This window comes from Lacerta agilis, chromosome 3 (genome assembly GCF_009819535.1).
Source record: "Lacerta agilis isolate rLacAgi1 chromosome 3, rLacAgi1.pri, whole genome shotgun sequence".
NCBI lineage: Eukaryota > Metazoa > Chordata > Lepidosauria > Squamata > Lacertidae > Lacerta > Lacerta agilis.
The window spans coordinates 90,591,896-90,616,624 of record NC_046314.1 but is presented as its reverse complement, the minus strand read 5'-3'; the positions used below and the strand labels follow the sequence as shown (position 1 = coordinate 90,616,624).

Sequence of the window (24,729 nt, the reverse complement as noted above, 5' to 3'; positions counted from 1 at the left end):
GTATATAAATTTCATGAAATAAATAAATAGAACAAATGTTGACTGTGAAAGTTTCAATAGTCAAAGTATTCCGTCTCCATTTTTACTGTCTCTATGGGCCTTTGGCTCGATCCAGCAGGCCTCTACTTATGTTTTTACATGGTTACAGAAGACATTTTCACTCACCCTGGCTTTTTAAGGTATCCATTAACGTTTGCGCTATGCTTGTCAAAGAAGACAGTGGCAATCGCTCATTTGCAAGAATGCTTTCCAGTGCCTGTCCGTAAAATAAACCACACATGAGTCAATTTTTCTCCATCACTTCATGCTGTTAAAACAAAAGCAATGCAGGTGCTTCCTATAAGCAGCCATCAGCACAATTCCAAATAATCTCTCTTGGGCTGGAATGCTTTGCTGGGCCTATGGTGCATGTGCTGAGGGACAAGGGTTGTCAAGGGGGGGAAATGCCTATGAAATTAGCCCTGTGTTTATAGTCTGATCTCCCAAACCAGTTCTGTAAATAAATCCAATTTGCAAGTTATCTAAAGCAACATTGTTCAAAGTGTCAGGGTGGACTACTTAGAGAAACATAGGCAGTTGCCAGGAACCAGCAAACAAAACCAACACTACTCCACAATATGAATGCACTGATTGGCCCAGGAAAGAGAGAGGGGGGAGCCACCACCAAGCAGGGGGCTATAAACTCTGCATGTTGGTGGAAAATGCAGCAACCCCTCACTCTTACAGTTCGCCTCCCCATTTAAAGAACTAAAATGTCTGCACACAGAAACAATAGTTGTTAGGCATGCATAAAACAATAACAAACCGTTTGCCTAATTTGGATCAAAAGGCAATAATGAATGCAAAATGAAGCCCTTCCTAGCTAATTACCTGTTTTTTAGTAGCGGGATATTTAATATCAAGAATTAATCCCTTCACTTCAGCCTCAACCACGTCTGGAAAGAAAGAATATAAGAAGAATAAAAAATATATGCACATTACAAAGGAGGATTAAGAAAACTTGAAGGGTGCCCACTTTAGCTATTGGGGGCTCCTGCAGTCAAGAGAGCAACAAATGAGAAGCTGCAGAGTGCCTGCATCATACCACTTAGGGGCAGTGCACTACAGCCAGCCACTTCCAACCAGAATGATCTGGCTCTGTTGCAGTGACACAGCACATCAGGGAGAATTCAGCATCTTTGGACAGTAGCCAATGCAAGACAAGCTGCACTCTAATTATCAAATTAAAGCCTAAAAGCAGAGTACAGTCTGAAAGTAAAACTGCCTATCAAGCCACTCTCTTGTCTCAATATGTTGCCGTCCGTCCTAGGACTGTACAAAATTTATCATGGGCATAATAAGCTGGTTGTCAGTTGACAGGGCTCAGAGCAAATTTCCAGGGAATCCAGACTGGTTGTGGGATGTTTGTTTTCCTGCCTTGCAGCCCTGGGGTCTTCCAACTATTGTCACAAGTAGCTCAAAGTCTAGCACTGCAAAGTGGAGCAAATGGGAGACTCTTTGGGCAGAGCTTCATTAATAGTTATACTAGGATGTTTCAAACAGCAGAAGGAACTACACAAATCACAGCTATGCAATAGTGCCTTTAGCAGAATGCTGAGACATGTGGGAAACGCATTTGCCTCCACACAATCCAACCCAAATTTCTTACCACCCAAAAAAAATCTAATTAAGGCTACGACATGTTTTCCACCCTTCATGCTTATCTCTGTTACGTGGTTACCCCCCCCCCCAAAACACATCCCTTGAACCCTTTCTGCTTCACTACAGTAGCAGTCTGTACTAAGATTTGCAAGTTAAGGAGAATCATATGGCTTTTAAAAACACACACGCACAAAACCCCCCCACCAATTTTCAATTGCTGAAGCTAATGGCAAAATTAAGTCAACGGACTGTTCACTTTTTCAGGAGCAGTGCATCTGCAGTGCCAACTGTGCCATCATTTGCACCAAGCATCAAGCAGCTAGGCCCTAGATTTTTAAACCTGTCACTGGGAATTCAATTTGTCTCTGCTGTTGCGCAACTTGTTTACTTACAACAAAAAGCAGCATCTCTCAGGTCATAAATGAATAGCAGAGGACTAAGCTGAAAGGAAAGCTAGAGATACGAAGCAAAGTCAAAGGAAAGGGGTGTCAAGCCTGCATCCTGGGATGTGAACAGTCCCTGGGGCTTTCAAGGGTGGAGTGGGAGCGATGTATTTCTTTCTGCTCCTTGCCAGATCTATGCATTCTGCACAGGCTGGCAGCCTGAATTGTTTGCTCTGATTTTATTTTTTTAGGGGATGTCAACGTGTATTATGCTCATGGTGTGACCTCTACTTGGGGTTTAACCTGACAGCTCAAATTCACTTGGTTAAAAATAACATGGAAAAGCACTGAAACTAAATTGATAGTGTACAAGGCGAAAGGCACTTCCACTGCCAAGTCTTTATGCCGCTTTATATAGAGAACTTGTGGAAAGACCATATATGCAAGGAGTAAATTAAATACAACATATTCCCATTCCAAAATAATGCATTGCTTTACGCAAGATGCAGCTTAAGTCAAGCCACTTCTGCAGAATGTGAAGTTCAATGCTGTTGTGCTAGGAAGTTATAAAATGTTTTAACCTGCCCTACGACTGAATCACATTTAATCATTATATATTTAATGTAACACACATTAAACTAAGTATAGTTTAACGTAATGTTACCCCCATGAGTACAAAAAAATGCATGGCTACTGGCAGCATGAAGAGTTGATAGACTCCTTTTTCTTGCATGATTCATGGTCTCTCTTAAGGAATCTAAATTCACTGTATACATTTTTAGGAAAGGTAATTTAACAATTAGATTAGAGTTTAACAATTAGATTAGAGTGAAATGCCCCCAAATCATGAGAGAAGAGAGAGGCATCTCTTAAGACAATTCAACTATTCTACCAAGTGATCATAGGCTAATCCCAGATTTATCATCCAAGCAAATAAGCCAAGTATTTCTCCATGACAATTTAAGTGCTCATTTCTTTAGACCATGGAAGCTCTGCACAGAGGTTACATCATCTGAAGTAGTAATAAGTCGCAATCAAATTAAGAATGGGTGTCACACTTTTCCAAACTACATCTTCATAAGCCACGTTTATGAACTAAACAGCAGTTAGGCAATATTGCCAATTCCCATCAATTTCAAAAGACTGTTCACAGAAAAAAAAAATCCAAAGGGATTGAGAGCCTACTAAAAAAATGTTTGCATTTCATGTTGTTCGGACCAACTGCATGGAGAGTTTGCACCTTGGCAGCTTCTACACGGGTGGCACAATGTTTCAATCAGATATTATACAGGTGTTGTAGTGCAGAATATTGGTGATACTAACTAATTTTGCACCTACTTCCAACTAATTGCTTAAAGGTAATGGAAAGCCTATCCCTCTGTGATGTAGGTGAACCTCAAAAGGTACCTAAGAATGTTAAGGAGAGCCTGCTGGATCAGGCCAGTGGCCCATCTAGTCCAGCATCCTGTTCTCACAATCGGCCAACCAGATGCCTTGGAAAACCCTCAAGCACAGCCCAAGCAAAACAACCCTCTCCCCTCCTGCAGCTTCTGGCGACTCGTATTCAGAAGTACACAGTACTGCCTCGTATCGTATTACATCATACTATGACCCCATAAAAAAGAACCTACCCATATTTAATGTTTTAGCTTTCAGCAAGGCAGTCAACTTCTTCACTAGATGCATATCCTTTGCTCGCTCACTCTTCTTATCGCTAGAAGGTATTTGTAAGGGTAAATACATGAAATTGTTTGAATATCAACAGTACATGTCAATTAATGTAAGAGATGGTAGCACACAGCCTCCAAACAACTAATGAAGAAGTAAAGGTCCATGATATTAAAGCAATTGGGATGGGATAAATGGTTTTGTTTTTCAACAGTAGCAAGGCAGATGCCTCTGCGAGTTCACAAGGGGTGGAAGTCGTACCTCTCATGTCTGTCCTCAGCGTGACTTGGAGGTTTGATGCCTCTCAGGATCAACACGCTAATGTTCACTGATGCTAAACATTCGAAGAACTACAGGAACACTTCCAACAGGGGAGTGTTCAGCCTCCATCGTTACAAAGTCATGTATTAAATATTTACCAAGCACACATACCACCACTGGGGGCGAAGATTGTGTCGCTTTCCACGGGTGATGTCAGATACACTACCTGACAGCTGCATTCCAAAAACTATTGATAGCAGCAGTGACTGCACTAGCTGGGGGGGGGGGGTGGTAGAACTGAATTTTTCCACAATGAAATATCACCATTAGAGCAATGCAAAAATGCAATATCCCTGCAAGAGCAGCACTGTTTCAAGAAAAGTTGTCTGGGTTCCCCAAAACAAGTGAATAATAACTGTGTTGGCAGCATACACCAACACGGATGTCTGGTTCATACACGAGGCTAAGCCAAATATAAGCTTAGCGCAGACACATGGGTTCTGGGTTCAAAGCTTACCATTTGTCTGAAGGAGACAACCCTTGAGCCTGGTTTGGACAACATGCTTAGCTAAAGCATAGCTTAGCTCATAGCAGTGCAGCAGTGGGACCAGAGAAGGAGCAAAGTGGCTGCATTCTCCCCTGCAGGAGCCTGCACACTTTTTGCATTCATGCTAAGCCACAGTGACATGCAAACTGAGCCACAGTCGCCTAGAAAGATGCCTACTATTTCTCTGAAACAGAAGCAGAGCATGCTGGGCTATCCAATAGCACAACAGTGTTAGTGATTTACCGTGAATGCACAGATCACTCCTATTTCACATCTCACACAAGTGGGAGCAACAAACCACAATTCTTTTGTTGAGGGTTGCATCTGAACTGGGGATCATTCCCCCCCCCCAAACAAAGCCAAGGTTTGTTCTTGGCTGACTAATCCTGGTTTGCTTGAGCAAAGCAAACCATAATCCCTGGTTCATTCATAGCACTACACCTAGGAACGTGCTTTACTGCTCCCACTTGCTAGAAGGAAGGAGAAAAGTAGGAACAATTTGTGCATTCATGGTAAGCCATGGACTATGGCTTGCTGCAACATGTGAACACAATCAGCGTGAAGCTCACCAAGACTTACCTCAGAGCTAAATGAAAAGGGACATGAACAGTTTTTACTGTTCCTGACATTGGATCAACAAGACAGATCTGGTAAGTCTGAGGCTGCCAACCCTGACTTGTTACATTGTTCAGGCCCATTATTTTATAACCAGGATACAGCAACCTAAACAGGCGTTTGACAAATACAGAAAAAAGCAGATCCATCAACATACACTTTTTGCACAGGGGAGAAGCAATATCTGGAAGGCTTAAGTACAATAAGTTTGAAAACACACACGTACACAAGCACACACCACACTGTGAACACTCAAATTTTGTGGCATAGAGGTGGATAGAACAATATTCTGTTTCCTATTAACAACAATTTCTATGGAGTTTAAGACAACAACATGATGATCATTCTTCAGCAGCATTCACACACATGTATTCAAGGCAAATACAATCAATTAAGAGAAAGAACTAAGGCACTTTCTTGAGCCATCTGAGCATGCTCAATCCTGCTTCCTGTTTGTGGAAGGCTTTGGGGAAAAGCAGAGGATGAAAAACATCTGTGATATGGGTTACAGGTGTGTAGACTTCCACTTGTGCAATGGGACTTCTCCTTGCTCTTCCCTCCCCAGCAGTGCCCCCCCTCAAATCTGCTCTGGAAAGTTTCCCAATCCTCTGGAGCAGTTTCGGAAGTGCTTGGGGTGGGGGAGAGGAGAAGTCCTGTTGCATGAACAGAAGTAAATTTCATTTCATGACAGACACAATTGAATGTCACCCATTATCATAAGTGCTTTCATTTCTCACCTGCAGTGTTTTCCTACATTGAAGGCTCCAACCCGTGGACCTTGTTGTGTGCTCCACACTTCCAAAATGCCTCTCCTGGGAGCATAAATCACAAGGAACTGAGCAACTCTGCTTGGCCCCTGAGGCGCGCCAAAAGGAGAAAAATCCATCTTTTCAGCTTCTCTTTCGTGTAGGTCTTCCACAATCTGAATCCATCCAATCTGTGCGTCACGGTAGCCTGCAAGTGAAAGTGAAGGAAGTCATTATTAATGAATAACTAGGTTGCACATACAGGTTCTCCCTGTTGACACTTGAAACTGCAACACTGCGCTCAGTTGGATCTGCCAAGCTAAACTTTGTATGATAAAAATACAAGCCTTGCCAACAACTTTGGTGCATGTGCTGCTTGATCTGCTCTAACACTTCTTCCTCCTGCCATCCCCATCTCCTTGACACCCTTTTATGACAGCTGCCACCTGTCCCTCTTTCTGCTCCTATCCCTAGTGCTGCTGCTTTCCCTGTTTCCAGTCAATCATAGTTGCTATTGTGCACACATGTTAAGACAGGCATTCACACATCTATGTAATAATGTGTGTGGGTATCTTCAGGGAAGCTCTGATAGGAAGATGTGTGTCAAGCAGTTCACACTCGACACTTTTAAGAGATAACACAGAGAAGCAACGCAAGAGCTACTGCATCGTCCCAAAAGATACATCAATATGCTGTACCTTTCCACATACGAACAGCAAGCCCTCTTGCGACATCCAAAAGAAGAACCCTTCCAAAATCATCAGTTACTGCTGCCAAAGAGTTACAAGGAGAGAGACATATCCTTTCTCCATGGCGACGAGAATCTGGAATTCCAAACCTAAAACCAAATAAAACAAAGCATGTAAAACAATCACAAAATATGGCACCCTTGATACAACAGCATATTCAAAGCTAGTAAATCCCAGTCACACATCATGGTAAGCCATGGCTAACTATGAACAATGAGCATGCTGGTGAATGCACCTGAATCGCTCCCATTTCACACCACCTTCCTTGAGCTGAGAACAAACCATGGTTTACTGTGACAAGAAAATCAGAACTCATGGTCTGTTTCTCCTAAACAGATCACTGGTAAGCCAGGAAGAGAAACAAAGTAAAAGTGTATGCCATGATTAAGTCATTGTTTGCAGCTCCCAGCTCAAGAAAGGGCAGAGCAAACAGGAGTGATTCAGCAGCATTGTACACTGCTCATTCAGATATGACTCATCATGACATGTGAATGCAGTTATCCCCATGCCTTGCCTTAATTTCTTAATATTAGATTACCTTTAATAGTAAACCAAATAAATTCAACAAAATACAATAAATACTTTGGTTTTTGGAAGATCCTCTCAAGGTACAGCAACTTCAGGAATACAGTCTTACTGGCATCCAGAGGGGCAAGCCATGTTAGTTTATTGTAGCAAAATCATCACAGTCTTAATAGCTTATTAAAAAATTAACAAAGTTGTTTAATTATGGGATTGCCCAGTGCAGCAAACTGCGGCGCACACTTGCTGGGCAAACCAGGATCAAAACTGAGCGGCAAGCACGAGGTTTGCAGGTTCAGACAAAATGTTTGCTCTTACCAGGATCACAAGGAGCAAAGTGAACCACCTGAAAGGAGCAGAGGGAGGAAGTCCTCACCACTCATGCACATAATGCTCCACTACAGGTGAAACTCGAAAAATTAGAATATCGTGGAAAAGTCCATTTATGTAAGCAATTGTTTTCATTAGCTACTGGAGTTTAATATATGAGATAGACTCATGACATGCAAAGCGAGATATGTCAAGCCTTTGTTTGTTATAATTGTGATTATGGCGTACAGCTGATGAAAACCCCAAAGTTGAAATTGTTAATTTGGGGTTCTCATCAGCTGTACGCCATAATCATCACAATTATAACAAATAAAGGCTTGACATATCTCACTTTGCATGTCATGAGTCTATCTCATATATTAGTTTCACCTTTTAAGTTGAATTACTGAAAGAAATGAACCTTTCCACGATATTCTAATTTTTCGAGTTTCACCTGTATGCTTTGGCATGATTTCTGAACCACCCGTGCATGCCTGTGTGACTTCAACCGGGGCATGAGTCTGCCAGAAGTCCTGAACACTCTCATAGAGGCCAGTACCAAGTATGAACTAGGCAACTGTCAGCCTATGACAAAGTGGGAGGGATGCACAACATGTTAAGACAGTTGTGGCAGGAGAAAAGGAGAGGCAGCTTTGTTTATACACTAAGGCAGCCTTCCCAACCTGGTACACTCAAGACGTTTTGAACTGCAACCCTGGAAATTGGCCACGCCAGCTGCAGCTGATGGGAATTGAATTTCAAAACACCTGGAAAGCACTAGTTTGGAGAAGGGTGCATTAAAGTGTACTGGGATTGGAAGTTTGGGCTTGCATGTATTTTGCACATACATAAGCAATATGGACAACAGTTATGCATTTTCTCTTTAAAAAACAACCCACTCAGTTCTAGAAACACTTGCCTTACAGCTAAAGGAGTTGCAGGCTCAACCTTGGGTTTCTGCTTCTGCGCAGGATCTTCTTCCTGCTTATGCTTCCACCCAAGCCAACCACTTGAAACAGGGGGGAAATCAATATTAAAATTATTTAAATTTAGAGAAAACACATGCCAAAGACACAATTTTCAAACTATTGTTCATTGTAGTATTGTTTTGACTTTCATTACCTGGCAGCATTAAATAATGCAGATGTCAGCTTACTCGCAACTGCTAAAGCAACATGAGACAACAGAGGCTGTGAACTACCCTAGAGGAAAGATAAGACATATTTTATAATCTAGCAAAGGAGTCCCATTACCCATTAGAAACTTTGCTTTTCAGGACATCACATCTACAGACAGAAAACTGATCTTAATGTACACGTATCACCTTGAAATGTCTGCTGTAAGTTATTATTGGTGGGAGGGGGATTAAAAATGAAAAATAAGCCAAAAACCGATTAAAGCACATGTAATTTCTCCATGGTCCTGTCTTTAAAAAAATGCTTAAAGCAGCCCAGCAAAGGCACCTGCTTGGTGTCAACAGGCAGGGAGTTCCAAAGTGAAAGGGCTGCCAGATGAAAAGACTGATTTCTTACAACTGCGGATCAAGTATTTAGCGGCACCTGTTAACAGTGCTGGTTGCCCAGATCAAAGCAGTCAAGTGGACATACATGGGGCAAGGCGATCCTGCAAGTAAACTGATCCCAAGCCGTTAAGTACACCAGCGTACAGTATGCCAACAGCAGCACCTTGAACTTGGCCCTGTAGGAAATTAAGAGCCATTGCACATTTCTGAGCAGAGGTGCAGCATGCTGACAGAGTCGTGTCACTCCTGCCAGCAGCCATGCTGCAGCATTCTGCAATAAGTGCAGCTTCCAGATAAAATAGAAGGGAATCTCCATATAAGAGTGCACTGGAGGAATCAAACCTTGACGTCACCAATGTCTGAACTACATACAGGTTCCTCTATCTGCACGCTCACTATACAAAAATTCACTTATCCACACTCAAAGAATTATGCCCAAACCTCACTATACTCCGCAAAGTAACTTATCCAAGCATCCGGCTTCCTTACTTCATTGAGGGATTTTTTTGTGCTTGTCAGTGGCAACAATTTCCATGCAGAGCTCATTGAGAGGGGGACGGGGGAGCCAGAACAGACAAATCAGGGAACAGGAGAGAACGGACAATTTTTAATTTTTTTTAACTTTTTTTTTTACTTTGTCTCTCTTTTGCTGATTGACTGCAGCCATTTCAGGGGGGGAAACATGGGGAGAGGCAGGAAAGAGAGCAGGCAAATCCCACATTAGAAGTGCTCCCATAGAAAATAACGGAAATCATGGGCTCGCTGTGCAAATGCCTAATGAATGATTTCCTTGGATCTTCAGAAAGTAGGACCTGTGTTTATTGTGACCAAGCTCTCCCAGTCCAGAACAGCCAAAAGTTGTTGCACCTGTCACAGCTGGCAAAAGGTGCTTCTATGCACCGAGGCCATTTTCTGGGAAAGCAGAACCACTCACTCACAGCATCACTGGAGTTGGTAGTTACAAACTGTAACAGTAAACCATGGTTTGATTATACACAGTGGCGGAGTAAGGCTCCGCGGTACCCGGGGCGGCAAAGGAAACGCCCCGGGGGCGGGGCGTCGTGACATCACATTGTGACGTCATGACGCTCCGCCCCCAGGGCGTTTCCGGGGGTGCCGGCGCCGCTTCTGCAGCCCTCTTTTAAGCCGAAGAGCTCGCTTTTAAGCTCTCCGGCTCAAAAGGAGGCTGTGGAAGCGGCGATCCGATGACAGAGTGCGCCTGCGCGTGCAGGCGCACTCCGTCGTCGGGCCGTGCGCTGCCGCTCCCAGGGTGACGGAGGGAGCGGCAGCGCGTGGGAATGGTGGGAGGGGCTGCCTCTTGTCACCCCCACGTGCCGCCGTTCGCTCCGTTGTCCCAGGAGCAGCAGCACCGCACACACCGTGCGCTGCTGCTCCCGGGGGGACGGAGCCAGCGGCAGCGCGTGGGGCTGACAAGCGCCGGCCCCTCCTGCCACTCCCCACGCTGCCGGTCACCCCGGGAGCAGCAGCGCTGCACGGACGGGGTGCTCCCTCGGCCGTGCGCTGTTGCTCCTGGGGTGACGGAGGGAGCGGCAGCGCTTGGGAATGGCGGGAGGGGCTGCCGCTTGTCACCCCCATGCGCCGCCGCTCGCTCCGGTCGCCCTGGGAGCAACAGCGCACGGCCGAGGGAGCACCCCGTCCGTGCAGCGCTGCTGCTCCCGGGGTGACCGGCGTTGCCTGGGGAGTGGCGGGAGGGGCGCCGCTTGTCGCCCCCACCCGCCGCTTGTCGCCCCCACCCGCCGCTTCTCGCCCCTGTCGCCCGGGGGCGTACCGCCCCCACCGCACCCCCCTAGCGACGCCCCTGATTATACACACAGCGAGGAAGGAACATCTGGCTCATACCCTTCCCATTTTTGCTCCCCCATAGCTGGCAGGATCTTTGCAGCACCCAGCTCTGCTTATTAACAAGCCAGTATGGCTTGAAGTTGGCTTGCTTTGAAACTGACAATTGTGGGTTATAAACCACAGTTTGGTGGTTGGAGGAAGCAAGGAATGCAACTGGAGCACTGGTCCGGCTGATCACAACATCTCCCTCACACAGGTGGTGGCCCTATCTCCATTTGAAGCACATAGGCTGAAGACTGACAAGATTCTGGTAGGGATTTCAGGGCTCTTCCCCTTCAACCTCTCATCAGGTGCAGAGACAAGGCATTTCAGTTCAAGTTTTAAAGCATTCTGATCTCCAGTTTTTCTCCCCACATGAGTCTTCCCTCCACCAACCCCCAAGAATATCAGCAAAAGCAGACAATGAAAATATGCACAGCAGGGAACAGGAATGTCCCATCATTTCACGACGACTAATGCATAATACACTTACCTCAAGCGCATAAAAGAAACCCGTGAAAGGATTTGACCCTACAGTGATGTACTGAGACATAGCAGGAGGGTTATTCTTTATGGCTGCATTAAATCCACCAATATTGGAGGCGGTCTTCATTTGGTCAAAAGGCGAAAGAGTCATGATACCTGTTTTGTTTTTGTTTTTTTTAAAAAGGAAACCAATTTTAGAAATGCATGTCTCCAAATTTCTAAAAGCCCTACATGAACTCAGGCCCAAATATTATCATATCATAGAAAAACAAGTCGGTCGTTTCCTGAAAGCACCAAGAAGATTTAACAACAGACGCTACTTATGCTCTATTAAAAATATGCAGGCCTCAGGCATTTTGAGCGCTCCATACTGAGGCAAAGGTCTTATTGGCAATAAACTTAATACGGCGCACAAAAAGAAATCTAATGATCTTGAATATTTTCATTATTCATGAATATTTCATGAGCTCTGGGACTGCAGGAATAACCCTTCATGGTTGAGTGTGAAGACTTGTCAGTTACCTTACCCTTTAAGACCCTTGAGTGACAAGTGTAGACAGGGAAAATACAATGACAGTGGCTGCCTCCCGAGATGGGGTTGGGGCCAGGAAGAAAGTAGCAGCTGCGTCCTTCTGCTGATGCTGGGATCCAAAAACTTGAGCTATCGATATAGTAAACTAACTAAAAAACTAAAGACAACCAGAAATGATACTGTCCTATTTGTGTAGTGTATGAACTAAGAAACCAAAGAGAAGCGGAAATAATATAGACCCATTTATTTCACATAATTTATGCACCGCTTGATAGTGTAAAAAAAGGGCCCTCTAAGCAGTTTACAAAAAAAATTCTCAAGAAGAAAATTTAACAATAATTGAAAACTTTCAAAAAGTCAGAACAAAAACAGATTAAAACTCGCAGCAGTTTTCTAAGCATCCAGGTAGGCTTGTCTGAACAAGAATGTTCACAGCAGGTGATGGAAAAGGGTACAGTGAAGGCAGCTGCCTGGCGTCAATAGGCAGGGAGTTCCACAGTGTAGCTGCTGCCACACCAGAAGATCTGAGTTCTTACAAATGCGGAATGTGTTTACATGACACTGGTTTTCACGTAGTGTATTAACTAGAAAAATGGTAAGGGTTACCAAGGCAGCTTACATGAGGTGTTTTTAAATCCTCTAGTGTTCCTATATACATGCTTTTTATTATTAATTATATAAGCTGCAGCATCCATTCAGTGACAGGTCTATTCATTTAATAGAGCGAGCCAATGTAATACTTACCAACACTAACATGATCAACTATAGTATCCACATCCTGCAGACCCCATTTCTTATAGGCTAACGGTGGTGGCTGAACATTCTCATTGCCTGAAGCTGCAGCTGTCCATTTTTTATCAGACGGAGAGAAAGAAAGAGAGAGAGAGAGAGAAGAAAACTATTGGCTAGAGTAAAGTTATGGTACATTGACCAGCACATATTAATGATAAATGTATGTGCTGCTGAATGGAACTGACAGTTCAAAAGGTTCAGTCACATTTAATTATTCCCTTATTTAATGTACAGCAAAACTTAATGTAGAAATTGTATCGTGCATCATATTGCCAAGTCTAAGTTTAATCGAAAGACTGATATCAAGACTGCAATTTTATATGCACTTACGTGAGTGTAAGTCATACTTATTTCTGGCTAGATATGCAAGGGATTGTGTCGTAAGTTATTACTTATAACCAGTATAGTACAGGACATTTGGAAGTTAGTGATCTATATTCAATTCGCTAATCAACCAGTAAACTCTGTAGGTAGCATTTAGCAAGCCACAGTTTGTTTTTGCAAGAACATATACCAAGTCTTGGAATGGGGCGGGGGGACCTAAATAACATTAGAGTGATTAAAGCTTCTTCCTTTTTACACAATACAACATTCAAAAGGAAAGAAGTTCACTTTGGCGCATGAGGCAAAAGCAAAATGTAACACCAAACCTATACCAAGTTCTCAATGAAACAAGAATATGGGTTGCCACCAATAACAGGCTCACATCTGATACAAACTATACCGGTCATTAGAGATCCAAAATTCAGAGAGTACTCAAAGTTACAAGTAGCTAGCAGGACAATAAAATTATGAAGATACCTAACATTTTACTCAAGTGAGACTGCTTTGGAGTCTGGATGCTGTCAGATTTCCAGAAAGGAAAACTTTCCAAAGTGGGTGATATCCATTGTTAGCCATATGCAGAATAGAGCCACAAAAATAAACTGAGAAGTTGATTGATTTCAGTTGTCTACTCTGAGCATGGCTAATGTTGGATATCGCCCAATGCTTTGTAACATCCCTGTATAATAAAATAATATAAAGTTTAATACACTTTTGCCACCGAAAGGCATGCTAAAATGGGTCAAATTCTCCCACATGCCTGGACCTACCTCTTGCTACTTGGTTCCGACAAGCACGGAGGGACTGAAATAGGCTGAAACCATCAATTGTCACAACTGCTGCAGGATACAGGATGCTCAGTTCCTCGTTCTGAAGAAAAAGAAGATCATTGCCTTGTTGTAGCAAAATGAATTAATGTGCTATCCTGTTTGGCTTATTTCACTTTTAAGCAAGCACCAGTATTCATTCAGACTACAGCACCAGGATCCAAACCCTGCCCTTCCAGCGGTGGAGCAGAAAAGAAGTGCAGAAAATAAGACACAACTGCTGCAGGCTCATTGCTCAGCATTTTATAAAGACAAATGGGGCAGTCTAGGTTGTCAATTACTGCAGTTTGGCACAGCTCCACATCACCAGCCTTGACACCTCTACAACAAGTGCAACAGTATAAGATCAACATCTGCAGGAAAAACTCATAACCTAGCATTTGTAACCAGATTCAAAACATGATCTCAAACCCTGGGTTGAAAGCACACCATGGTTAACCTAAACTAGGGATGGTTAACTTTTTTGAGGGCTCCATTTACCCACGTGTCAGAACTCCAGTGGCTGCACCCAAAAAGTGGGCATAAATGTTTTATTTTTTTAAAAATGGCACGTGGTGGGCACAAGATCCTTTTGACATCATGGCGTTACAGAAAACCAAAGGAAGAGTTTTTGTTTTTAATGGCAAATTTTGGGGGACATACGTGGTCCAAGGGCTGCAGTTTCGTCAACCCTGTCCTAAACCATGATGAATAGTGAAAAACGCAATGATGAGCCATGACAAGGCAATGTAGGGAGGGCAAATCTACACAATAAGAAAGGGGCAGCACCAAGGACCCACTCAAGCCAGCAAGCCCAATTCAAATCTTTTAACCATAGTTATGGATTGTTACCTACTTAGCCCCAATAAATTTAATTCCCGCGACTCATTCAAAAAAAAAAAAAGCTTCAGCTCTGAAAGATTAACAGTTGAAAACCGTATCATGCTCTGCTTTTATTTCACTTTCTTATATATCTGCTATCGTACCTGCTCTGTAACTCCAGGGTGCCGTGGAATCTCGTAAGTTCGGCATTTAAGCTGCATGACAGGATCTTCGTTCAAAAGCTGTGCCAGCAGAAGCACTCCATTCTAAAAAGTGAGAACAACGAAGCTGAAAGAGTATTCACTATATTACTGGTGAGATGGGGCTACAAGTCACAAAACCTCAAAGGTCACCTCACGCATTATGTGTTTTTCCAGCACTACAGTCGTACCTCCGCTTATGTATCCCTCCGCTTACATAAACTTCGGGATACGTAAGTGGCAAACCTGGAATTTTATTTCCGATTTTTTGCCAAGCGCACATGCGCAGAAGCGTTCCCTCCAGTTGCAGAAACCTCGGGATCCGACCGGAGCTCCAGAACAGATCCCGTCCGCAACCAGAGGTACCACTGTATAGGAATCTTAATATAGTTTTGAAGCACGGTGCCAGTTATGTTGGGGGTTTGTCATAAATACACTTGCATAAGCAAGCAGCGAAGTAACGGCTGTCTTCTTGGGGCATTCATATCAAAAATATCATACAGTACTTGCTGTAGTTCAGCATTGTTAATTCTACACAAGAAAACCATGGTACGTGAAGCAGCCCTCAGCAGGCAGGCATACCATGGTGACAAGTGACTAACCTCTGTGTAGAAGCGAACGTAGCCAGAGGTGAAGCCTACAACAATACAGGTCCAGTCAGGTCGTCCTGTGGAGCTCCTGTCTCAAAGAAAATGAAAGGAATTATGTCAAGTCTTACTCTGAATTGAAGAAATTACCATGGGTGTATCTAAAGGCAGCACCAGGCTTTGTAAAGGAGGTCTAGCTGTGTGTGTGTTTTTAAAAGCATTTTCTTACCTCTTTTGACTTGCCAGTGGGATGCACAATACACTGCTCACACATTCACTAGAGGAAAAACACAGCAGTATTAAGCACTCTGCCACGAAGAGAACTGTCAGCATTAATAACATTACAAAACAGAGTGGGATTCATCTAACAAACCCTGTCAACAGAGGCCCTGAGCAACAGAGCTTCCTCCCCATACGTCCGCTGCAATTGGTCAACAGAGGGAATGTTTGATCCAGGCTCTCTTTCACACAAGCCAGCTATATTGAGGCAACCACCACATAACTGCACACCTAATAAAGATGGATTAATGGCACAAGCCATTTGTTTGCATATTCTATGCTCATGTTTTCCTCCAACTACGTAGTCTAGATTTGTTTAGGCATTTTCCTGCTCGTGCCTAACAAGGCCATGGACATTTCATGTTAATTAGCTCAGAATAAGAGAACGTGAACCACTGCACATCATCACAGGGATGCCACATGTCTAAATCCAGCATCTCTGTAGCACCACCACTACCCCCTCCTTTTCCTGCCTCCACTTCACAACACCACTCAGTGTCTAACTGGAATAGAGAGCTTCACAGATTCACCTTGAGAAGCTACACCTAAAACAGTGAAGAGGAGACGAAGCCTACAGTCTAAGAACTCCCCAAAATATTGCAAGCAATTATATCAAACAGGTAGATTTTAAATTCAAAAGAATGTTTTAATCAATTATCTGCAGCACATCAATTAACTGATTATGGTCTGCTGTTCTAATTAATGGTGTTTTAATAGCATCCTTGTGTCTGTCTAAAAAAAAACAAAGGTGCTGCCCTTTAAAGCTTTTGGCAGTTTATGATGCATAGCAATTTCAATAGCTGTTTTCTTCTTCTAGGTATCTTATTTGCTATACGGAATCATTGTGCTCAACCAGTAGCTCTCTTCCTCCACATACTTTCCCATTCTCATACATGAAAAGAAGGAATTTTATCCACTGGAGAGAATGAGAACAAGACGTGTGTGGATGCTTCCTGGAGGAGGGCTGGATCTCAGTGGTAGAGTCCCCTTCCTGCCTTGCATGCAGACAGTCCTGGATTCAACCCTGGGTAGGGCTGAGAAAGAATCCTGTCTGAAACCCTGGAGAGTTGCTGCCAGGTAGCGCAGGCCAGCCTTCCCCAACCTGGTGCCCTCCAGGTGTTTTGAGTAACTCCCAACTGGCCAGCTTCAGCAATGAGCAGGCACGATGAGAGTTCTAGTTCGAATCACCTGAAGGGCACCAGGCTGGGAGGGGGGGGGGAGAGACTGGCTTAGACGTAATGAACTACATGGACCAATGATCTGACTCAACACAAGGGAGACTTGTATGTACATTCCTTTGGATCACCTCTTACGTACAAGTTTTGACAGAGCAGTAAAAAAAAAACCAGTGATGTTCTCATTCACAACATATTCTAGATCCCATGCCTACCCTTCTTCAACATTCAAAGAGCCACTCCAGCCAACAGCAAACTGCATTTCTTCTTTCCCTTTTTCACTGTGCTTCCATTTTGCTGGGAAGCGGGTGGAGAGAAAAGTGGATAAAGTGTTATACTTTAAGGTAACACAGTTAAATAAAAAGGTGGTGTTTTTCTTGTGTATCACCCATAAAAATAAAGGTTTCAGCTTCCAGGCATTTAACTATTTTTATTTTCTTCTGCACTACAAAGATTTTGCCTTGTAAAATCTATTTCCCTGGACTTCTTTCCATAATAATTCTATATGCACGTACTTGGGAACAGCAATAACACTATAATACTTCTTTTATTGCATAAGCCAAAGTCAGATCATAGCTTTGTTAGAAACTACAGTGGTACCTCGGTTTAAGAACAGCCCTGTTTACAAACTACAGTGAACGCTTGGGTTGCAAATGTGATCCATGCGGGAAGCACGTTCGCAACCCGCAGCACTGCGTCTGCGCACGCGTGGGTTGCGATTCGGTGCTTCTGCGCAAGCGCGAAGCGTGATTTAGAGCTTCTGCGCATGCGCGCACGCCGAAACCCAGAAGTAACCCATTCTGGTACTTCCAGGTTTGGCGCAGAGCACAACCGAACCCGAGGTATGACTGTATTCGGTTTACGAACTCCGCAAAACCAGAAGGAGTGTCCTGGTTTGCGAACTTTACCTCGGTCTAAGAATGGAATCGGTTTAAGCACGCCTCGGTTTAAGAACAGTTTCGGTTTAAGAACAGACTTCCAGAACGGATTAAGTTCATAAACCGAGGTACCACTGTATAGCAAATGGAAGAGGTTGTTCTGTTCAAACAAGGAACTCAAAACCAGGTGAGAGTTTCATTGGAAGAAGGGGTGGGAGCTTAATTCTCCCTGTGCCCTACATACCACCTCCCCCACCATTCCAGGTAGTTCCCTCAAGCCTCCTTTTTTGGTGGCACAGGAACCTACAAGGAGACGCAAGAATAAAATTCTTCTCCTTCATGCAATTGGAGCATCCCTTGAGCAAAGTTCCACTCAAAATTCAGGTTTATCAAACTGTATCAAGGTGAGGGAGAACGTGAAGAATACATATTACTAATATGTGCTTTTGCAGAAGCAATGTTATTTGCTGCAATTGTCCTGTAGCCACCCTCTTAGTGACAGGACCGCAGCAATTGTAGAACAGTCTCTTGCTCCTACAGCTTTCTTGCTGAATAAGGAAAATCCAGTGACTACCATCCATTGTGCTTAGATCAAGCCCCATGACTCTGCTTTATTATCTGCTGTACTTTGTAATGAAAAACAAGCTTCCTTTCTACCTCCTCCCTCCCAAACCCGTTTTCCTTTAGTGCAATGGCTTGCAGATTGCAAGCCTGAGGGCTGGGGCTGCCATATTACTGATATTTGCAAGATGCTGCAGGAGCCTTTTTTAGCTGAAGAGTGGGGTTAAGACACTTTAAATAAACAAACCAAACTCCAACGGAAATGGGAACTAATGAAAGTTTGTGAATTTGAAAACTGCTATTGATCATCAGGATACAATCAAAAGAATACAAACTGCATACAAGCATACTTACGCACAAAAAACACAGCTTTCTGCTCACGAGCTATTGCCATGAGATCATTTGTTGGCGACAAGGATAAGACACAGTCCTGAAGCCAGGAATTTGCCTGAGTCTTAGAAGTTGATTCTTCCTCCTCCTCCTGTGTACAGTGGTTTTTAAAGCTATTAATATTCTGGGCAACACATATACTGTTTTAAAGAAACACATATGTCCACACACACACACACACACACACACACACACACGATAGCAGCATTTAAAGGTAAAGGTAAAGGGACCCCTGACCATCAGGTCCAGTCGTGTCCGACTCTGGGGTTGCGGCGCTCATCTCGCTCTATAGGCCGAGGGAGCCGGCGTTTGTCCGCAGACAGCTTCCGGGTCATGTGGCCAGCATGACAAAGCCGCTTCTGGCTAACCAGAGCAGCGCACGGAAACGCTGTTTACCTTCCCGCTGGAGCGGTCCCTATTTATCTACTTGCACTTTGACGTGCTTTCGAACTGCTAGGTGGGCAGGAGCTAGGACCAAACAACAGGAGCTCACCCCGTCGCAGGGATTCGAACCGCCGACCTTCTGATCGGCAAGCCCTAGACTCTGTGGTTTAACCCACAGCGCCACCTGGGTCCCTAGCAGCATTTAGGGAAAATGTAAATAAGGCTATTTCCATGTAATTGCAAATTTCATAGGACAGTGAGAGCACTTGATTTTTCCACTGTGCAACAGCTCTCAAAGTTAAAGCTATTTTCATTTTTCTGATTGTACTTAAATTTCTTAACAACTTTAAGGTATCATTTGTGCAAAGGCATGTTATAAATATTTGAATAAAATAAAGTAGGATGTACTCATAACTGGAAGAAACACTGTATGATCATCAATCTGTAAGTTGGATGTGTGAATTGAACCTTAAAAGTTTAATTACTGAAAACTGTTAACAGAGTTACTCAGTGGATTATTCATATTATTCCAAGGAACAAAGAATGCACATCTACAGAAGGCATAATTAGTAATGAAAGCAAACAAGAGAGGCTTACAGGTCCTTGTGTTTCTGCTTCATCCCACGCTCCCCAACCATCTTCTTCCCAGTTTGCTGGTTTACCTAATATTGAAAAATTCTAGCTTAGTTTCAAAATCATAACCATGGTCCATATATCGCTTTCCGGTGCCTAGAAAAGCATTTGATTAACTATTCATTTTAAACATAGAAATAAACGTAAGGGGGTTTATAAAGCAATACCCATAACAGCCTTCCAAGGAAAAAGACTGCATGGAAATTAAGTCACCTCTGCTGAAGGCAGAAGGTGCAGAGTCTAAATACCTGAACAGCGAGAGAAGTCTGAGCCAGCGATCACTGGGCACACAGACCTGCACAACTTGCCTCACATCAAATCAAATGTAGCATGACTGGTATTTGTCAATTAACTGTTTTGTAGAAACAGGCAGGCAACAAAAACAGGATATCAATCAAACCCTTTCTTCATCGAACATGTCTGGTGAGATGCCTTCAACTTGCTTGTTCCCGGGTTTTGCAAGTATGCTCCAGAATCCATGCTGCCTTCCGTATAAGCTCTGCTAGAAGCACTATATGTCACAACCCACATGTTTCCCCTTTCTATAAACATGTTGATCATCTCACAGATGCAGTGTAAGATCTTTGGCCTAGCATAGCTCACTAAAACAGGCCCTGTATTTTGATACACCTGTCTAGGAACAGGAGCACTTTGTGTGGTCCCTGACATCACCATGAAAATCAAACGACACAGAAGAAATGGACATTTCTTTGTAGTTTCTGTTACATACTGAAGAAGCTGGGTGTTTCACAACTTAAACTGAAAAGCAATTGGCTTTCTCAGTTTCCCATTTCTCCTCTTTGGGCAATTAAAGCAAGATGCCAAAAGGGACTATAAAGCCACAGAATCTACTCCTTTTGGCTACCAACTGTCTAAACAATACTAGAACATGACACTCCGTTTTCAATATTTGCTGAGATCATTGTCTATATTTCTTTCTGCCAATTTTGTTCAGCATAGCTGCTAGGGCTACAAAGAGCCTCAAAATAAAACCAGCTAGACCACAGCAAAACTATTCTGCCCCATTTCCAAGTATTATGATCAGGTACATAGATTCATATTCCACTCAGGGAAAGATGGCATTAGAATACCAAAGGCAAAATGTCTAAGCAGGACTGCTTTTAATTAGAAGTTTATTACTGCCAGCACTGATATACACCATTTTGGAAGTAACCACTGCTGCTAACGCCGTTACCCACACACAGCTATTTATAAAAACTCCCACGGAAAAGCAATTTATTGAACTGAAAAGGTCTCCACATAGTCTGACGAAGTGAGTCACTTGATGTTTGTGCATAACCACCAGAATAAATCATTTCCACCTCCAACTCAAATTTAGAAATATTCAAGTTTATGCAGTTAATAAAGCAAAGCTAAAAATCCCTATGGCAGACATATTTCACTCTGCCATAGGGAGAAACTGAATGAAAAGCACAGAAGGGCATCCTAAGGAGCTCATCCTATGCAAAGTTAAGCCAGTAACTATTAGAAAGCAACTACTGTATGCAATACTCTGTTCTAGACATTCTGAAGCTTTCTAGAAGAGGCATGTTCACCATTACATCTGGAAAATAAAAATGAAAATGCGCCATTAATTTTGTAATGTTCCTATATTGCTGCACACTGCCCTAATGTTTCATTAGAGGGAAGTACATAAATACTTGGATGAAGTAATAAATAATCGGAGTATTGCTATTAAAAAGAAGCAATCGCCAAAAAACCACAAGCTATCCACTTGAGGGGGGTGTTATTGGTTTGGTTTGTTTTTATTATGTATTTTGTGTTTTTAACTTATATTTTTATGCTGTGAACCGCCCTGAGACCTTCAGATGAATAAATAAAATAGATCAGTGTTCAAGCCTGCCAGACCCACCTTTAACCCAAACATGCACTTGGGAACTCCTTTCTTAGTTTTGACTAGGGGTCAGCAAACTTTTACAGCAGGGGGCCAGTCCACTGTCTCTCAGACCTTCTGGGGGGCTGGACTATATTTTTTTTTGGGGGGGAGAACAAATTCCTATGCCCCACAAATAACCCAGAGATGCATTTTAAATAAAAGGACACATTCTACTCATGTAAAAACATGCTCATTCCCGGACCGTCTGCAGGCCGGATTTAGAAGGCGATTGGGCTGGATCCAGCCTCCGGGCCTTAGTTTGCCTACCCATGGTTTTGACCATATACCTGTATCTGTATAGTGGAAGTTCTGTCACTGCAGTATGACCCAACAGAGCAGGAGTGTCCAAATTTTTCTCAAAGAGGGCCAGATTTGATGAAGTGAACATGCATGAGGGCCGACCAAAGTTGTTGCCTTTAGGATTTTACCCCTGAAAATAAACTGCCACAGGGGCCGGATAAAATCGACTGGCAGGCAAGATTAGGCCCCCGGGCCGGACTATGGACATGCCTGCAGTAGAGGGTAACAACCTACCAGCTTTACCAGATTATCTTTATGGGTGAATCCCTTTGATGCCCTTGAGCTAAGCTCAGGGAAGGCCTTTTGATACAGTGGATGCTTCCACAGAGAGAAGAGAGGAGGACATGTCTGCCAATTCCCTTTTCCTTCCTGCCCCAGCACCAAAGAGTGGCTACAGAGAGTTGAGGAACCCTCTGAAACAGAGCAGATGTCAAGAGGGCACAGCTGTGGGAGAAGGGTGAACAAGATAGCTAGTGTGGTATAGTGGTTAAGAGTGGTAGACTCGTAATCTGGTGAACCAGGTTCGCGTCTCCGCTCCTCCACATGCAGCTGCTGGGTGACCTTGGGCTAGTCACACTTCTTTGAAGTCTCTCAGCCCCACTCATCTCACAGAGTGTTTGTTGTGGGGGAGGAAGGGAAAGGAGAATGTTAGCCGCTTTGAGACTCCTTCAGGCAGTGATAAAGCGGGATATTAAATCCAAATCCAAGAACACTTTCCTCCTCCTACGTCAGCAGAAGTGTCTTCTGAATCAGAAATACTTTCCGTGAATGCAAGGCACCAACTGGATTCCACCCTATGGTTTTATTTTAAATCAAAACAAATTCAATAAATCCACCATTAATTAACTCACTGTGGTAGCCAATTGGGTCACCTAAACTCCACCAAAATAAAGAGAATAACAATGGAAGCTAAATTTAAACAGGCCCTTATTCTTAAGCACTGCTTTTTTAAAAAATGCAGTATTTGGAAAAATCCAATTACACAAATTATCCCGGGTGTAATCTTAACTGGGGTGATTTTCTGTAGCATCATGACACTAATAGCCTCTTAGCGATACAGCCAAGTTTTTATTAAAATTAGCACGGAGTCTGCTCCATAATGAGAAATATTAAACTGTTAATTTAATAGCTTGGTTGCTTTTATTATGTTGGTGTCCCTTTATTACAGCTCTAAATCTTATGACAGGTCAAACAGAAAATTTTAAGCACATACTGATATCGTAAGCTATTCCTGACAACTCTCTTCCTCAGTAAAAACCTTCCCCAAACCATTCCAACCTCTGCACATCTGAACTTCCTCTGCCAGTTAAGTCCACCATAACTCCTCACTTGGAAATAGTTACCTACTTGCCCATGGCAAGAAACAATTACCTTTACTTGACCAGGCAGGAAAACCTTCAAAACACTTCTTGTTCTATTTTCCTTCTAGGTTATACCTTATTATGGTATGTTTTTTTTTTTATAAAGGCAACAGACATTTACAGTTAACTTCAGATTGTAAATGGGTGCACATGATTAAATGCTCATCCCACAAAAATCCCCAGCATTCAGAGAAATAATACTGGTATGTCAAAAAGAAGCTAGGAGGAGCACCCTTCCCCCAACATCTAGTTTTCTATGTACAGAACAATTACCTTTTCTATGTACAGTACAGTAAAGCTACAATCCTAAAACACACATATGCAAGAAACAGCCTCACTGAATTCAGCAGGACTTTTTTCCAAGTAAGCATGCATGGATTGTACCATTTTGTTTTGTTATTGCGAAGAGTAAGATTGTGTCCTGTGAGCCCTCTGAATCTGAAACAGACACATTTTGCTAGATCTTCTGCTGTTTGATCCCACCTAGTGCCACAAGTCAGCCTTGTAAATAAGCTGGTAAAAAAAAGTTATTTGCCTGCAAAGTAGTATTACTGTACTTGTGTAACAGTGGCTGGCACAAGAAGAGAAATAACTCCTCTCCTGCAGCCGCCTGCTGTATTTCTATGCTAGGCACAGTGGAGAGACAAGAGCATCACTCCTCCCCTGAACTACTCCACTCGCCTTCGGCTACTAGGCTAGTGTGTAAATGCAAGGCTACCATAAACAGCCCATCCATTCCCTTCTCATGGACACACACAGAGCAGAGAAACATGAAGGATCTGCAAGCAGAAGGCTTTCAATTAGCATCGGAAGGAGCTCTACTTAAAGGGATCTACTTCTAAGTAAACGTCACAGAAGGATCTGGGTCCCTGGGCCTTGCCCACAGGAGGAAAACAAAAACAAAAAAAACTGAGTGGTGAAAGGTGCCTTGGGCATAGGGCGACGACCCCCCCCCCCTCCATCCTCTCTGCCTTTTGGTGTCCCATCCTCCAATAATGGAAAAGTTGAGCGATGACTGACAGGAGGACAACAGGCAGCTGCAGCACGGGTACTAGAGCTGCTGAAGTGCATTCTTTCCAACACCCCCTCGGTCCCCTCACTCACCTCCACCGCTTTCCTTGACGCCTCCCGCTCCACCACCACCACCACCAGCAGCGCCCCCCTGACGAAGGTGCGAACACAGGAAATCCCGCGCCGACTCCAGGTCCTGGAAGCTGCAGAAAGGCACGAGCGCGCAGGCCATGTTGGCGCCAAGCGGGCTCTCCTCCCCCCCCTCCCCTCTGCCCGCGACCACCCTTTTCTTTAAACGCGACAGCCGCCCCCGCCCCCCTGCGCCCGGCCTGATCTGGCTCGCGAGCTCGGCAGCCAACACAACCCGGAAGCCGTCGGCACCTCAGCCTGCAGTTCCGCGCACGCGCGCGAGGGAGGGAGGGCAAGGAAAGGGAGGAGAGCTGAATGACGGCTTTGGGGGTCACGTGGCTCTCAGAGGAGGAGTCGACGGGGCGGAGAATCCCGGC

At 43.7% G+C, this 24,729-nt stretch overlaps 1 protein-coding gene across 1 annotated transcript in view; it reads right to left on the bottom strand.

Moving 5' to 3' along the window:
* Window positions 1-24,493, bottom strand: part of RAB3GAP2 (RAB3 GTPase activating non-catalytic protein subunit 2) — a 44,896-nt gene extending 20,403 nt beyond the window's left edge. The window contains exons 1-18 of the mRNA XM_033144748.1: window positions 24,317-24,493; window positions 19,619-19,683; window positions 18,602-18,728; window positions 17,024-17,105; window positions 15,584-15,631; window positions 15,370-15,445; window positions 14,732-14,833; window positions 13,710-13,809; window positions 12,568-12,666; window positions 11,299-11,447; window positions 8,564-8,643; window positions 8,361-8,450; window positions 6,560-6,699; window positions 5,853-6,069; window positions 5,080-5,223; window positions 3,656-3,738; window positions 871-935; window positions 166-256 (exon numbers count right to left, since the gene is read on the bottom strand). Of these exons, the coding sequence (XP_033000639.1) occupies window positions 166-256; window positions 871-935; window positions 3,656-3,738; window positions 5,080-5,223; window positions 5,853-6,069; window positions 6,560-6,699; window positions 8,361-8,450; window positions 8,564-8,643; window positions 11,299-11,447; window positions 12,568-12,666; window positions 13,710-13,809; window positions 14,732-14,833; window positions 15,370-15,445; window positions 15,584-15,631; window positions 17,024-17,105; window positions 18,602-18,728; window positions 19,619-19,683; window positions 24,317-24,455 (1,897 nt within the window). The 5' untranslated portion in view covers window positions 24,456-24,493. The remainder of the gene's footprint in view (window positions 1-165; window positions 257-870; window positions 936-3,655; window positions 3,739-5,079; window positions 5,224-5,852; window positions 6,070-6,559; window positions 6,700-8,360; window positions 8,451-8,563; window positions 8,644-11,298; window positions 11,448-12,567; window positions 12,667-13,709; window positions 13,810-14,731; window positions 14,834-15,369; window positions 15,446-15,583; window positions 15,632-17,023; window positions 17,106-18,601; window positions 18,729-19,618; window positions 19,684-24,316) is intronic.
* Between the last annotated feature and the right edge of the window lie 236 nt (window positions 24,494-24,729).